At 32.2% G+C, this 17,747-nt stretch overlaps 1 protein-coding gene across 2 annotated transcripts in view; it reads right to left on the reverse strand.

Annotated features, from left to right (window-relative positions):
- Positions 1-8,327: 8,327 nt before the first annotated feature.
- The window catches only part of LOC118186533 (peroxisomal sarcosine oxidase-like), an 86,534-nt gene continuing 77,114 nt past the window's right edge, over positions 8,328-17,747 (reverse strand). For both annotated transcript variants that reach the window (XM_085817411.1, XM_085817412.1), the window contains exons 7-8: positions 14,724-14,799; positions 8,328-8,734 (exon numbers count right to left, since the gene is read on the reverse strand). In XM_085817411.1, the coding sequence (XP_085673537.1) occupies positions 8,610-8,734; positions 14,724-14,799 (201 nt within the window). In that variant the 3' untranslated portion in view covers positions 8,328-8,609. The remainder of the gene's footprint in view (positions 8,735-14,723; positions 14,800-17,747) is intronic.

A 17,747-nucleotide genomic window follows, 5' to 3' on the forward strand; every position in this document is an offset into this window, starting at 1 on the left:
ATAAAGGATCTGGATGAAAACAAAATTAGAACATTTCACTTTGGAAAAATTTTCTTATTTCATCTTTACTCCTTTTTATTATATTATTAGTAACATAAAAATGTGGTAACAAAAAAATAAAACAGTAATATCTTAAAATTCTTTTTCGACAAAAATTATTAATTAAATTGCCATGTATTTAAAACACAAAAAGAAATTTTAAAAGAAATCCAGATCCACCATGTGTAATAGCTAGTTTCCTTACATGTTAAATCAAACTTGATTAACAGAATTAATGTTTATTTGGATTAAAATGCTATAATGAGGAAAGCTCTTCAAAATGTTGATTCATAACTGAACAGAAACAATATTTTAATAATTCAAAAATTACATTATTTATACTCGTGCTGCCATCTATGACAGATAAACTGAAATAAACATTACTTTTTGGCGGATTGGGAAAGGATATTTTCCTTATGTTTCGCTTATAACTTTTGTTATTTAATGTGACCATCTTATCAAATGATATTAAAAACCTTAAACATTATTTAAGCTTAAATATAAATATCTAATTTATGTTTATTTAAATTAAAAAAAAAGTAGAATTTAAAAAGTTGGTATGATAGAGTAGACCAATGGTTCTCAACCTTTTGACAAACACGTACCTCCTAAACAAAAATTGAAAAACTTTAGTACCACCACTTCATTTTACAATGCTTATTTTTCAATTTCTCAATAGAAATATTTAAAAAAATATTTTGCCATTTGCCCTACCTATTGGCTATTTAATATTGAATTTGAATACATAAAAATATTAGATTAAAAATTTATTACCATTTTTACTATCAAAATTTAAATTATATTAATTTAATTCTAAAAGTTATTGTGAAATTTGGGCCTGTTTAAAAGAGATCAATTTCTTTATGTCTACCTTAAATTAGGATCCAGTTTTAATTTTGTTCTGTATTTATTTTTCAAATATAACATGGAAGAAAATCCTTGTTCAGAGAAATAGGTTATGCAAAAAGGCAATAAAAATTTAATAGCTTTATTTGAAGTACCTTTATATTCTTTTTTTCGGTTCAGCTAAAGGTTAACAAGTATGCTACTTTTGAAATCTTCAGTTAGAGTTCAATCATAGGTAATGTCTATCAATTGTTCTTTTTCTTCACGAGATTTTTTAATTTAGTAGTTAAAAATACTTTGAAAACCACCTATTTTTTTCTTGCCTACCACCAGTGGTACGCGTACCACCGGTTGAGAACCGCTGCAGTAGACTATTAAGTCACATTATACATAAGTAAAATAAAACTTTTATGAAAAATAATTAAATATTTTTTAGGTAGAAAAGTCTTTAACAGTTGTAAATTCTTTCTAATGAATTGATAATAATAAATAACTTTAAATTAACTTTTTAAAATAATAACATATTATTTTTATAAAAAGTTTTAAATTTCTAAATACCTTAAAAAGAGATAGTTATTGTTTTCCATTAGAAGCTTTGGTGTTCGGGTGTTATCACAGTACACAGTAGTATTTTCACTTAAAGGAATTATTTATTATAAATCTAGTGCGCAAGCGATGCAGTAAAGTTAAACACAATAACATCTTGAACAATTTTTTATTTATTAAATAAGTTTACAGGTTGTCCACCTACCTTGATTTAAAGAGAAATGATATCACAGTAAATGCTGTTATCATTTGAACTTTCCGCTTTGAAGAGCTCACTTTTAATGTAATATTTTTATTTTCTATACTTTTAATTCCTATGGAATTAAATGTTTAAATTATTAAATTGTAAATGCTTGTTTTTAGATAGCTTTAGATTTTAATCCGAAGTTTGCATCCCAAGACCAGATTGCTTTTTTTTTTTTTTTTTTTTTTTTCCCTCTAAAACTTAGGACGTAATGTTTATTTTAACGTTTCAAAATATTACTGGTAAAATCTCTGAGTTGTTAGACTATAATCTGAAGTTTCCAAATTGATGTTTAGCATACGCGTCAAATAATTACAGAAATAGAGCAATTAGATTAAAATGTTATTTATTATCTGTAAGTGTTCAGGCATTAGGACTAAAATATAAGTATTAATTAATAAAATTAGATATTGTAGTATTAGTGCTGCCATCTATTAAGTACAACGAAAAGTAAAATTAAATGCGGTCTTTTTAGCGCTAGTGCTGCCATCTATGAAGTATAATAAAAAATATATAGAAAACTCGAAAAGAACATGTTGTAAAATATTTTCTTATGTACAGAAACTCTTTTATTTTTTTAATGAATGCAGGAGTAAATTAAAAATAATATTAAAAGCTTTGCGAAATGTACATTAAGAAGCATATTTTTTTAAAGGCCTTTTTTAAAAAAAAACAACTCTTTATTACGGCAAAAATATAGAATAATTCTTCATTTACGACATTTAACTTAAATGTAAACGTTTCTAAATAAAGAATTATTTATGTGCAATAGAACCCTGTTTCTCAAATTAACTGAAACAACTATTAATACTCAAATTAACTGAAACAACTATTTATACTCAAATTAACTGAAACAACTATTTATACTCAAATTAACTGAAACAACTTTTTATAACACTTTTGTTTCCATATATTACTTGATAACAATTTTCGGCAATTTAGTGTAAACATAAGCACGTTTAGCAAAAGTACGTATTATAGTAATATAAGTATTTTATCGTGAGACGAAGATATGGAGAAATACGTAAAATTTTTAATGAAGTATCTTACTCAAATTATCAGGGTATTGCACATATTCGTGTAATTACATTTTTGTATTTAATTATATGGAATATAATTGTTTTTTTCCTTTTCTTTTTACTTCAACAGTTCACCCAAAAATTAGAATACGATTAGGGGTAGCATTCTGATTAACTACTTTTTACTAGAATGAAGAAAAATATTTAAGGAAAGAACTGCTATCTATATTTGCTATACTTATCTATACTTCAAGAAATTTACAAGTATAATATTTTTTTTAAATTACAAGTTCTTATTCATTTATTTATTCATATTTATTATTATTGTTACTGTTATTTGACTGTGTTTAATTCTGGATTGTGGACTGTAGAATAACATTTTGTGCATCCAAAATATTAAGTTATAATTTCACAAGAATTGGCAATCGACTGTCATTTGCAACAATAACATTATTTTTGTATGCATTCTGTGTGAAATAAAGTTCAAAATCCCTCCTTTTTTTACTTTGATTAAAATCATATAAAAGTTCCATAATTAGCACTGAAAATATTTTCTTTTCATTTCAATTATGAGTGAATGTGATGACAGTGGAAAATCGAAAAAATGCATAGTGAAAATTAAGACTACCACTAGATTAGTTTAACCACCTAAGATATTTACAACAACAACATATATAATGAAGACACCACATGACTTTATAGACGTATTAAATTAAGCACGCGGCAACTGGGATAGTGGTTAGCGACGCTGACTGCGTCAAGGTTCGAATCCCAGAAATGGCATGGATATTTGTAAATATACAGTGTCTGTGAAGCATGGGGACAATCTAAATATGCGGCCAGCCGAAAGTCCTCTCCAGAGACTAATGGTAGGGGAAGGTCCGATGGGAGACCCTCGGATTCGTTACCTCGAGATGCTCTCCATCAAATTTGGGGGCGGAATTGGTCAAAGTCGTACTCTCATCCGTATGGTGTCAAAGACTCTTGCCAAAGATAGACGCTATCTTGACTCCTTTGCCACGATGAATTTCGTGGGTTTTCTCTAAGTTCAGATACTTGATCTGATGTTATTATCGATTTTGAGTTATGCGAGATACATAGGTACGTGAATACAGACGTAACGAGAAAAAAAAAAAAAAAAGTCAAAATGGATTCGGGAGAGGTGAAAATGGATATTTCCCTTAAAATCCGACAACTGAAATTTTTCGCGATTGCAGTACTTCCTTTACTCAACCTTCTTTTTGGAGCAGATTTTAAACAAAACTCTGTTGATTTTGAGGACGAACTTCTTCAGGAAAAAGGGGGACCACTCTGCAGTGCTACAACGGACTCTAAGGACCGTCATTTGACATAGACAATTGACATATTACAAGAGAGTTCCTGAAGCTACACAAGCGTGAGTGACAGATTGCATAAAAGAGGGCTGTATGCAAGGAAATCCATGACTTGTGTCGGGCCCTCGTTTGCAATGATTCAGCGATTACCTTGATTGAAGTACCACCGACCAGAGCTGAGCTTTTGTGGAGCAATTCCAAATATGTTACAATTTGGAGAAATTGGAAATAAAGCAATATCAAAATAGCTGCAAATGGCTTTTTCTCATTTGGAAGTAAACAAAAATAAAAAAAGTTTGGTTGCTAAATCAATATGAATACGAAACTGAAAATATCTAAGTAAATTTGGAGGTGCAACTCTTTAAAGATTTCATGGAATTTTAAAATATCGGGAGAAAATTTGCTATTGGCTTTCAAATCCATCACAAAGTTCGCTATTGGCGATTAAAAGGCAAATTTCAAAGAAGTATTGGTGTCGGAACACAGAGACGTAGAAATATAAATCCATATTGAAGAAAAGAATATTGAAATACCAATCCATAATGAATAAGAAATTAGGAAGTCGAGGTAGTTTTAATTCTATTTTTATTTAAACTGGCATTTTTTAACACAATTCAATCGTGCCTATTCAAGAACATTTACATTTTTTATACTGTTGCGATAGGAAGCGAGCACAGCGAAATTACGTCCAAGCAGTATACTATATAAAGAAAGACCAAAGTGAGTCGTTATCCAATATGGAAGCTCACGAAGAGGAAGGTTTTGGTTTGAGTTAAAAAGGTTTCAGTTCTCAGAGCTTATGCTCCCAATTACTACGTCATCAGCGTTACGTAGAAAATTAAAACTACTTAGTTAAATTAAGACTTTGTGGCATAGATTGATGACGCAGTCCTGAAATGTTATTATTATTTTTAGAATGAAGACGGGAGTTAAAGGGCTATTATAAATTTATTATTTGAAAGACAGATATTTTATCAAGACGCAAGATAAACACGCCATCGACAACCTTGTATTCGTAGATTTTGTTTTGAAGGTTTTATTTGCTGTAGAATTTTGTTTGACGTAGATTTTGTTTGTTGTAGAATCGATTGGAATTTTACAAAATCTACGCCGAATACAAGGTTGTCGATTTGCCTGTTTTACAAATATTATATATATATGTATTTGAGAGAAGTTCAAGCTATCAAGGTTTTACACCTTATTAGACAGTTATTGTTAATCTGTGCTTAATTTTAATGGTAACTCTTCTACCTTTTTTACTACAGAAATTCTAATTTCTGGTGAACTATTTTTAGATCTTTTATCTCAGATGAATTCTCATGTCTTTTTGTTTTAAACTGTTTGAAGGTTATCAAATGGCAATGACTGAATTTTTGAATAAGTTAAGGCTTATGATATGCATATGACTCAATAAAAAAGAGGTTTGGAATCTCAAAAATTACTGTCATAGATTGGCCGAAATATTATCATATACTTTTTAGCCAAAATTTAATTGTTAGATTATTTAAATTTAGTTATTAGAAGCCATTTTCAATCGTTGGCGACCTTAAAAGTTATATCTGTAAAACATTAAATTTCAGCAGGTGATTTGCCAACTGGGAAGCTCAAACTACCCACTCAATTTCATATTAAAACTTACATAATTAAAAGAGCATCAAAACTGAAACTTCTGTGAATGAAAAACATTGCCTAATCTGATGCATATTATTATTCCAGCATGTAAATAATCTTTTATATATTGTCATTAACAAGAGTTAGGCAAAAATACACAAACACCTGTAAAAGAATTAATTCTTTGCCTTTTGTGTTTAAGATTGCCGGAATTCTCCTCAGAATGGAGAAACTAAGTCTTCCATATTGTATAATGGGATGTTATTCCATTCTTCCTAAAAGCCCTGCACAAGTTCCAAGAAGATATTGGAGATGCATAGTGTAGTCGAAAATCATTTTCTAAAACTGACAACCAGGGCTCTCTAATGTTGAAGTTTGGCAACTGAGGAAGCTACTGTAGACAAACTATCTCACGAGCCTGCGGGAAGGAATATTGCACCATAGGATGGGCTTAGTTACTCAACATGCTTATTGTCCATGGTAAAGGCATGGCCTTGCATAATAATAAGATGAATGTTATGATTTGACTACGTAAACCCATGACTGGTGGGGGTTACCAATCATGGGTTACATTTTTACCCATGACTGGTAAAGATGGTGGAGCTTATTCCACCACCTTTCGTTGTCAGCAAAGGGCTCAAAAGCTTGAGCTGATATTCTTCCCAGTTAAACTTAGCTATTGGTTGGAAACAGTGCACAGCTTAAGTCATTATAGCAAAGGATAGTCTTCAGTGATCGGCAATCCAAGTTTTATGAATTTTGCATCATTCTGTCTTCCTTGCGGTATTAATTTTATTAATCATTGGCATTAAAATTGCAGTTTTACCATAAATCACGTGCTATTTGATCTCTTTGCTCGTTACTTTTGTATTCAGGATATGGAAGCACGTAATTTAATGCATGGATATATTTTACCCAATTTAATGCATGGATATAATACTCTTACTCGAAAATAACACCCCCTTTTTTACTATATTTTTATTCTAAAATTTTCTCAAGTCTTATAATCGTGTATTTTGATAAAAGAAATTATAGAATGAGAGGAAGAACTTTACTGCATAACAACGCCACTTATGATAGCTACTCTAGTTGAGCGATTTCAGTTTTGGCCAGCACCTATTATACTGATCATTCATACGCCGGAATATAAATATGTAACAATATTACTAATACCATTAAGACAGTGGTATTGTCTTAGAAAAATTCTGAAGGAAAGGGAGGGGAGGAGTTATGATTATCTTTCTTAGAATTTACTATAAGACAAAACAAATATTCCCCTCTATTTCCAGTTTTTAAACTTTATTGTAGAATGAGAAGAAGGGGTCTTATTTTCCAATAAAGTACAGTAGATTTGCTACTTTGATCACAGTAGCATTCAACATCCGAAGCTCTAACAATTTGCTCTGTTTGAAACTCTGTACGTTTGGGCATGCTAAATGCAACTGCACGGAATAATGCTTAAAAGCAACTGTGAGCTGTTACCGGTTTCACAGGTTTCTTACCACGCAACAAATGTCAATAGCTACGATACCATCTAAGTTTTCAAATTGAAAAAAAAAAAAAAAAAAAAATGTTTACCGGGATCCGATAACAAACGTAAAAAACGTTGCAGATGATGTTCTTCCTTTCATGTAACGTCTTTCAGCAGGATAATAGATCATGTGTGTCTATGCTTGAATTATTTAAGAAACTATGAGAAATTCATCCAAATATTTTTAGCATGTGCTTATGCACAGGAAATAAAATAATGCAACTCTCAACCATATAAATTCAAACAGTTCAAATGTCTGCTTATGTTTCATCGGGCCAAAGCTCTTATGGAGAATACGCATAAGACGTAAGAGGTAATGTTTCTTCCATTGCTGTAAAAAAAACTCCAAACACTTTAAAATATCACTGGAAATCCCTAATGCTATCAGGTTAAAGGGTTAGCAATATTTTGGATCCTTTTTCAAATTCTCGTGTTTTGTAAATTCTCAGATTCATTAAAAATAATAATAATAATAATAATAATAAACATGGAAATGTCTATACGCGAATTAAAAAACAGAAATTAGTGCAGCTTTAATTGTTTAAAGAAATTCAACTACTTCCAGACAAAAAGCATTTATATTGACTTTATATATAGATATAATTGAGATATGACTGAGTAAGCACTTTCCTAGAATTTCAGAAAATTACTAATCAAGTTCTAGAGACCGTTTTCACTGAAAAAAATGAAGGCTTTCGCCACTACTGAGACCGGACGCGGTGGCCATTTTATTACGGAGGCACCTAACAGGCGGTCTTCGTTACCTCCTATGAAGGGACGGACAATTTACATCCATGTCTTCTTCGGGATTCGAACACCGTCCTTTTAATATCGTAGTAGACTTCCCAACCACTGTACCGTGATAGCTGGTAAAAAATAAAACACCTACAAATAAAAGTATGACGATAACATCGGAGACAATATGCTTTTCAGGTTTTGAAAGTTGCAAATGTATAATCGCATAATGATTTGTGAGTGGACTGTCCGATAATATTTTCTCCTTGCGTTGTTTTCTCCGCGACGTTTCGTTCATGGTGTTTTGGCCGCGATGGTTTCACCTGTAATCCTTGAGACAGGTTAAAGACGTTGTTGCGATGCATCAAGTATAAAATCAAGTTAAAAACAATTTTCCGTTCTTTTCATGAAAAAGACAGGTATTCCAGTAAATGAAGCATATCAAGAGATTGTATTAATATTTTTAGTCTAAGTCAAATTTACAAATAATTAATGTATGCAGCATATATTATAAATGCAACAATGATACCTAAAGAAAAAAATTGCTTAGATAAATATGATTACAATATCTCTTTATGAAATTTTTCTATTAATTTTCTATAAATTGACATCAAATAAAGCCACGTTCAGACAAATTTTTCAGAAATGAAATTATCGAATAGATCAGTATCCTCTTCTCTAAATATGTGGTATCCTTGAAATCTTTATTGCCCTGCTTGGGATTCGAATCTGGATAATCGGAAAGGAGTGACGTCTAAGAAAGGTTTTATCCCAACTGCCATTTCACTCAGTAACCTTCCGACGGTCGGAGAAGTTTTGAAACCAGTTCCTAAATAACAAAATTTCGTTATCAGTTTGGAAAAATCATTATAAAACTAACAGAAACTTAATTCGGCCCTTCAAAGCAAAAGAAATAAAGGTAGAATACGATTTTGATAACTTTATTTTTTAACCCCCGTTTTTTTTAACAATTACATGGAAAAATTATGATGTTACATTTGACTGTCTTAAGCATGCGAAAAAACAGCTTAAGGCAGTTAGATATGTAAATTTGTGAAATTTTTTGTCCTACTATAAAGGAATTTTATCCACATCTCTTAAAAAGGCATCTAAATAGATGACTAAAATCAAACTGATTATCAGAGTATTTTAGACTTTATTGATTAATTATTGCAAGTTCTACGTTGCAGGTATGTTGTTCGATTTTGATATTCGAAAGGTTTCATTTACGAAACACACTTTCTATTTTCATAGCTTTGTTATTTGACACCTTCCCTTCCCATAATTATCTTTCAATTCATGCGCAAATTTTATGTTGCGAAAGAAATTAAGAAATATACTTAACGGTCGTGGAGATCCAAACCCTAATCAATGCATTTTTGCACAGCTTTATTATGAGAAAAATGAGAGGAAACATAGCCAGCAAAAACAGATATGCTCTTTCTAATGAAGAACTGAGTTATGAACATACCCAAAATCATAATATAATACAAATTACGTATCAGCCACCGGCAAAGGTACTCAGCGAGGGCGACATCTTTAATGAATGCTTTTCTCTAAGGCCGATTTCATTTCACATGGAGCTTTCACAAATGGCTAGGAAATAGTGGAAAAATTTAGCCAAGGAGATCTCAGAACTTCGATTCCCGAAAAAGTTTACAAAGTTTTACCGTGGAAGTCTTAAAATTCTATTGTTTATTCTCAGTAACCATTTAAGTCAACAAAATGTGTTGTTGCTAATGCAAAATGATCAACAACCGCTCTGATAGGTACAGTGATTAGTGATACTGTCTGCTGTATCTTTCGGCCCAGGTTCGAAAGCTGGAAAAAGTTAGATGTTTGCAAGATCGTAGATTCTTTGTGGCATAGGAGCACCTAAATACGCGGCGAGACGAAAGTTCTCTCGAGTGGTTTGGCAGCAGGAGGAGAGAGGTTGGAGACCCTTGGATCTGTCTCCTGTGAGAGTTTCCTTCAAAATTGGGACAGAGGTGAGCTTATATGGTATTTCTCCCGCCTTCTTAGCATGTCTTCGTGGTATAGTGGTTAGCACGCTCAACGCGAATTCCAGAGGTCCGTGGTTCGAGTCCCGGCGAGGGCATTGCTTGTTTTTCATCTGCCTTGCTTCGAAGAAATCCTAATGTCTCTACAATGTCGCCCGAACTAAAAGGTGGCGAATGATGATTCTTCACTGCCAGGATTTGGCGATATGGTCCCCTAAAACTCCAGTCGCGCTTTAAAAGGGGGAGTATATAAGGTATTTCTCTCGCCTCCTTAGCTTGTCTTCGTGGTGTAGTGGTCAGCACGCTCGACGCGAATTCGTTCGAGACCCGGTGAGGGCATTGCTCATTTTTCATCTCTCCTGCTTCGAAAAAATCCTAATGTCTCTACAAGCTAAATTGCACATATCCCCATAAAGAACACAAGGCCCATGCCAACGGCAGTTACAGTTCTGCGCTCCTTGCCATAATAAAATTCGTGGACTTATTCTAACGTTTCTGTCAGACAAGTTACAAAATAACATAATACATGTTCAACAATTCTTCACTAATAAAATTAACTCAACAAATGCGACAAAATTTTGTAAATCTGTTTGCCTAGAATCTAAGCATGTGGAGTGACGATTACATCATTCAAAGTAAGCCATATGTTTAGCAAAAAATATAAATCGTTTTCTGACGTAGAAGTTATAAGAGAAAATTTTTGGAAAACTCAGTTTCAATTTTAAAGATTTTAAAATCAAAACAAATTATTGTTGCAATTAAAGAGCTACAATTGACTCGAAATACTACGATATGGCATATTGAGAAAATGAATGAAAATATAAGAAAACAGTTACATAACGATATTAATAGATATTCTTGATCCTCCTTCAACTTGATGAATCGACACAAGTGGCACAGCCAATTGCTTATTTTATTCGTGTGGTTTTTAAAGAGATGCAAAAAGAACTGCCACCTAAAGAAGGATTGTCAGATATGATTTGTTTGACAGAAAGGACTAGATGCATAAATATATTCAACTCTTTTTGAAACCTTTCTAATTTTGAAATTGTACCTTTTCAAAATTAATTTTAAAAGTAGTTTCAATAAAAATAGACGGTATAGGAGTAGCGATAGGCCCACATATTTCTAGCTCTGTGCCAAAATGGTGACGAATTCTCAAATCTTCTGAGTTATCATTGCATAATTACAAAAAACGTTAGACAGAAAAATATTAAAAAAAGAAAAGGACATAATGTTCAGAATTACTAATTCCATTCCAGGAAGTTTCCTCGAACGGTGTCTCTTCCATTTGCATCTTAATGAAAGACATTTAGAATTATTGTTACGAAGAAAACGGTGTCTACGTAGAAGTATATTTCAGGAATAAATTCACGGTTATTAACTGTGATAAAAAATTTTCATGAAGAGCAAGATAAAGAATGTACATAGTTAAACTATACACCATGGCTTTGTGATTTAGCATTTACATATTTTACATTGAAATTAAGAGATTTAGATTTAGAATTGCAAGAAAAAACATCATAATAATTGGAACGGTCACTATCATTAATGCATGTAAAACAAAATTTATTATGCTAATAAAAGATCAACAACAAAACAGTTTGAATCACTTCCCCCAAATCCGATCATCTACAAAAATATCAATATTATAATTATTACATTGTAGAAATTAAGAAGGTGACTGAAAACTCTGAGGTCAGTTTTCATCATTACGAAAAAGTTAAATTTTTTACGCAGCATCTGCTATATCCTTTTTAAAAGGAATTTAAATGTGAAACACATATATTAAAAAAAAAAAAAAAAAAAAAAAAAAAAACTGAAATTTTTCAGATTTTAAATTACGTCCAAAGGGGCGTTTTTTTTTAACGTTTTGAGTGTTACCTTTATTTATTAAATATCATGTTCTTTGCACTTAAACCATAAAATTCAGTTCAAGAGCAATATCGCAAAATAATGTTAAATTAAGCATATCTTTAGAATTTCCGATATACACAGTCTCGCGAGCTGGAGATAAAAGTATTTTTTTTCTATATAACGTTGCCATTTCTCGCTTTTAAAGCATTGAGTTTGTAAATCAAAAATTCGTTAAAGTTTTACAAAATATAAAATCTATAATAAAACAAATTCCAAATTTGGGATTTCAGATGCCCATATTCGCAGTAGGATTTCGTCATTCAAAATTCGATGGCTCTATGTACCATTGTTTTATCACAATGCGAGAAATAGACAATCATTTATGCAGATTTTTCATTATTTAATTTCTTCAAATATAATGCAGGACTCTAACATTTTGTGGCAACAGTTTGAAATGTGAACCGACGTTTATGAGTCCGACGCAAAATGCCAAAACGAAAGCAATAGTCCTTCGGGACTGAAATCCTTTTGGACTAAAAACTTAAAGCTTTCAGATTTTATTGCTACGCCTAAAGGGGTGTTTTTTTCATTTACATACACATGTACGTTTCAAGAGCATTTGGGCTAATGTCCCTTTGAGCTAAAGGTATTTAAAAACAGCATACCTTTAAAATTACCGATAGACAATATCGCGCCCTGGAGATAATTTTTTTTTTTTTTTTCCGTACAGTGTTACCACTGCTCGCTTTAAAATCATTGAGTTTATTAATAAAAAATTCATTAAAGATTTACAAAATATGAAATACACAATAAACTATTTGAAAACAACATATTTTGAGAATTTCGATAAACAGTTTCGTGAGCTGAAGATAAAAATATTTCATTCTGGAATATTGTGTTGCCATTGCCACTCCTCACTTTGAAATTGTTGAGTTTCTGAATCAGAAATTCGCTAAAGTTTTACAAAATATGAAACAGACAATAAAACAAGTTCGAAACTCAGAATTCAGGCTTCCAGGTGCCTATGCTTGGGCCACTGCTCACTTTGAATTTTGAATTACGTAATCCTCCACCCGTCGAAACTTGATGGCTCTAGGTACCAACGTTTTTGCACGAATATTATTATATAACGTTTTGAATTATGTTTACGAATTTTGGATCAAATTTTGAATTACCGCTCTTGGTAGGACTTTTTTTCACAATGGGAGAAACATCCATACATTCACGCAGTTTCTTTATTATTTAATTTCTTTAAATATAATACAGGATGATAGTATTTGGTGGCAAAAATTAAAAAAGTGTTATCTACGCCAAATGCCGTTTCGAGACTAATAACTCTTCTGGGCTAACGTCCTTTTGGGCTAAAGAAAAAAGAAAGAAGACGCGCTAAAAATTTAATTATAAGTCAACAAACTGCTCTAACCTTACAAACCAGAGAGCTCGAGGACGATTTTTAGAAATATATCAGTCGGGAAAATTATCCAGATATCACCAAATGTAGCGAAATATAATTATCTTATTTTGGATATAAATACTTCCGTGAAATTTAAAGTTTCCGAAGACTGTATATCTTTTCCTACTTACCGATTCCTGTACTAAAGATTTATTATCATTATCTTTGACTATATACCAAATTATGAACTCTTGGTTGGAGATATGAAGGTGCCATATATGATTAAATAATAAAATAAAATTTAATGTGTACTTTTTACGTAGATAATATTTAAATTAATAAACACTATTTATTTTAAAATGTCATATTGGTTTAATACCTCCTCTCCTAACAGCGATTCTCAGCCATTTTTTATTCACGGATACCTTTTAAGAATCTGTCTCTATGGCGAAGCACGTTAGACCTATTCTATGTCTGACATGAATATAGGGCTATTCTATATCTTACAATTTTATGGTGTTTAAGAGTAGAGCTACGCGGAAAGACACAGACGGAAAAATAATGTAAAATAAAGGTGTAAATAAACGCAATATCTATGCAATGAAACTATATTCCAAAAATATTTAATTTATCGTAATGTCTCGATTTATTCTGCATTAGCACCAATGCACACAATTCTGCTAAAACTATACGCTAAAATACCAATGCCTTACTCTTAATATGTAAAGAATTATTAGGATTCTTTTTTTTTTTTTTTTTTTTTTTTAAAGCAGGAGTGCATGAAAAACGAGCAATGCCCTCACCGGGACTCGAACCTGGACCTCTCGAATATGCGCCGAGTGTGCTACCTTTACACCACGAAGGCATGCAGAAAGAAGGTAAAAAATACCTTAAGGTTATAAAAATTTCACTTTACTAGTTACAGCGACACTAAAAAATTCATACAATAAACTCAGTAAAGAAATTTCTTTTATTCATTATTATCCATTTATTCAGGGCTTTTACCGCTGAGAAGCTGACGGGCCTGCTTAAATAGTTAAGTAATTTAGTATAGGTTTTGCAATTGAAAAGTATGGATGCTTGGGAGGCTCTAATAGAACTACACAATTTAGCAGAAATGGCCCAAGGAAAATGGAAGAAAGAAAGCAGGAAAGAAAATGGAAGGGAAGATTTAATGGTAAATCTGTTTAGTAAAGATAAGGATATAAATTAGCAATATAATACATTTTATTGAGTGGGCACACTTAAATTAAATTGATTATTAATTCTACAATAGATAATAATTTTTGCGGAGAAGGGCTGTGCAAAAAAAGTTAAGTTTCCATATTAAAAGGGAAAAATGGTTCAAGTAAAATATATTCTGCACTTTAGACAGCATTAAAAGTTAAGTTTCCATATTAAAAGGGAAAAATGGTTCAAGTAAAATATATTCTGCACTTTAGACAGCATTAAAAGTATTTTTTAATCATCAAATGAAAAATTTTACTAATACGCTGAAATACGCTTTTATGTGTAGTACCTTTTATATATGAAACAAAAATCCTTTTGAAGTCATACTGCAAACTTACCTGAGAAACCAGCACCGATGACAATATTTTTATGCTCTGGCAATGTATCAATGATAAAGATCTCATCAGGTGTTACCTGCAACAGAATTTAAGTATAAGTACCTAAAAAAGTGTGTGCATATATATGTAATTTATACTCAACAAATTCTGAATTTGTCAGACAGATTGAGTCGATGACATTTATGGGTGGTGTAACTAAATCTCTATAATATTCACTCTATCTTTGTCACTAAAAACGTTATTAGACTGCCAGTTCCGAAAATAATCTTGGATTTTCATGGTTAAAGAAAAAAATATATGGCAGTATCAAATTTTGAATATGAAATTGGCGAAATAGTGGACTAAAACAATGATAGTTCGTTCCCGTCTTCAAAGTAGACCGCTAACCAATGGTAGTTCGTTTCCGGCTTCAAATCCTGATGGGCGTTTGCGTGGATGTTTCCAGGTGGAAAATAAATCTGAGACAGTATTGCTTGGAAAGTATTCCTCGCAGATGTCTTTTACAGATAGACCTTGTCCAATTCACTGTAATTAAATAATTCAATCAGCATGAAATTGTTTCATTTTTTGCTTTCACTTGCATTACATTTTCCTCATTCACCTGATTAAATTCAAAATTTGTAAGCTTTGAGCTTTTACAAGGATTTATCTCTATCGCAATTAGCTACTGACTTATGTTTAAAAGCCTAACATCCTTTTTACTTGGGCGCCGGGGGGAAGAGAATAATTACAGTAAAGGCAAACTTTTATTATCATGCTGTGGGAAAAAACAGACCTTAATATATTGAATAGATTACTATGAACCTTAACATGTTGACTAACAAAATGTTGACTGAAAGACAAAAGAGAAAGTGGATTCTCGGATCCGTCTTCGAAAAATTAGGACGGAGCGGGGTAAATTTTCATACTGTCACATATAAGATGCTTAATTATGGTCGACCCTTGCCTCTTGACCATAATAAAATTTGAGGACTTGATCTGATGTTACTGTTATACAAGAAAGATAAATCACAACTTCCAGACAGAAAAACTTGCTCTTAGTGACCAGTTGCGAATTGCTATATGTGAAGAACAAGGGTCATAGAAATTCAACCAAATGTAGGCAACATCTAGCTCATACAATTATTAAAGTTTATTAAAAAAATTCAAAATGCTATAAGATTTGTTAATTTATTCTGAAAGAATTACTTTGACGTGAAAATTTATTCAAAGGCTTTTGAAAATTTGGAAAATAAATTAAAGTAGATCTTTACATAGCTGTATCTACGGATTTTAGCACCCGGGGACAATTGAAGATCTCTTGCTCCTCTTCTTTGCTAAGCTTGGAAAACAATTCATTCAAAAAAATCGTAATATCCACTTGGCGGCCACTTGATGCTGCGTCCGGGGACAAATGTCCTCCCTTGCTCCACTCTAGCTACGCTCTTGGGTCTTTATAAAATATCGTTAACGTTACAGTACTTTCAAACGTTCAAAATTTTTCGTCTTTGAAAAGTGTTATAATTCCAAGAGTGAAAGTAAAAAATCTCAGAAATGTATGTTACCTGAAACATTAATAATTATCAAACCGCAATCTTTATTTAACACTGAAATAAATGAAAAGGATTAAATATTTTTGGAAAATGAAAAGTATTATTAAAATTAATCCTGAAAAAAGTCAATGCGCCTTATCTCGTAAATTTATTCCTATCTTCTTTCCTTTCTTTTATTCCCGCTCTGTTTTTTACTAATATATATTACTGGCACATAACTTTTATCACGAGGAAACCAAGTCGTCTGAACAAAATTACTTTATTTTGAAGAGGGAGACGGTTAAAAGTATCTCCAGAATAGTTTAGAAAAGTTTGTAGTTGATGCAGTGAAGCATCATTCACATCTTCGTTCATTCATGTTTTGCATTTATACAGCGTCTAACATCTGTCGCGATTAATTTCTGTTCCTATTAATGGTAAAATATTTCATTTGCGCAATGTATAACTTTGGCTATATGTAAAAATTTCCCGAACTCCTTCGTGTATACAAGTCATAAGAACATAGTATCTATTTGTGTATACGAAATAGTTTTCCTTAGAAAGTCCTCCATGATGGAGTTCCTATGTTTAGGCAGATAGCCCTCGAGTGTTTAGCCATAATCAAATAAACCAGACCAAATCAAAACCACAACTCCTTTCCCAACCTCTGTTTTGCACCTCAAATATTTTTTCCGAAACTTTCTTCTTTTTATCCAGAGTATCTAGTTATTTTAAACTAGGTTAGGTTACTTGAATACAACAAAGCATACAAGGGCTCTCTGTCTAAGGGCAGAGATGTCTTCGTGGAGACTTTCTGAAGGAAATTGACTCACATTTACGTTACAGTTTGAGAAAACCCATGTAAACCAACCACACAACCAGCCCGTTAGCCTAAGATCGAACTCGGGTAAAATTCCCAGCATTTAGCGGGCTTAATCGCTCTGTCAGTAGTCTGGTGGGGGTATCTGGAAACTGCCCTTAGAGTTATGAATAGAAAGGATATCTCAGATCTGTAGAGGAGTAGAAATCCGATTAGTGGATGGAAAGTAAGTCGCCTGGAGTGATTGTGGAGATCAGCCCGTTAGCCTAAGATCGAACTCGGGTAAAATTCCCAGCATTTAGCGGGCTTAATCGCTCTGTCAGTAGTCTGGTGGGGGTATCTGGAAACTGCCCTTAGAGTTATGAATAGAAAGGATATCTCAGATCTGTAGAGGAGTAGAAATCCGATTAGTGGATGGAAAGTAAGTCGCCTGGAGTGATTGTGGAGATTAATTTAATCTTATTAACATTTAATTTTTAGTTAAAGCAACTTTCCTTTCAGTCTTGTTGTCCCCCGCTTTCCTGCGAGAATATTAATAAGCTAGCTCGCGTGTCGCCAAATGAGGTAGATAGAAGTGCTATTTAAGGCAGGTTTTGGAAGGTGATTTTATAGCATGTTATGTCCGTTTGAAGATCACTTTGCTTCATTGAATTACTAGCGATTTGATTCTGTGGCGTTGAGTGTTTCTAACCA

The sequence above is a fragment of the Stegodyphus dumicola genome, chromosome 5 (genome assembly GCF_044657685.1).
Source record: "Stegodyphus dumicola isolate Sdum_Otavi_A_Nest chromosome 5, ASM4465768v1".
Taxonomy (NCBI): domain Eukaryota; kingdom Metazoa; phylum Arthropoda; class Arachnida; order Araneae; family Eresidae; genus Stegodyphus; species Stegodyphus dumicola.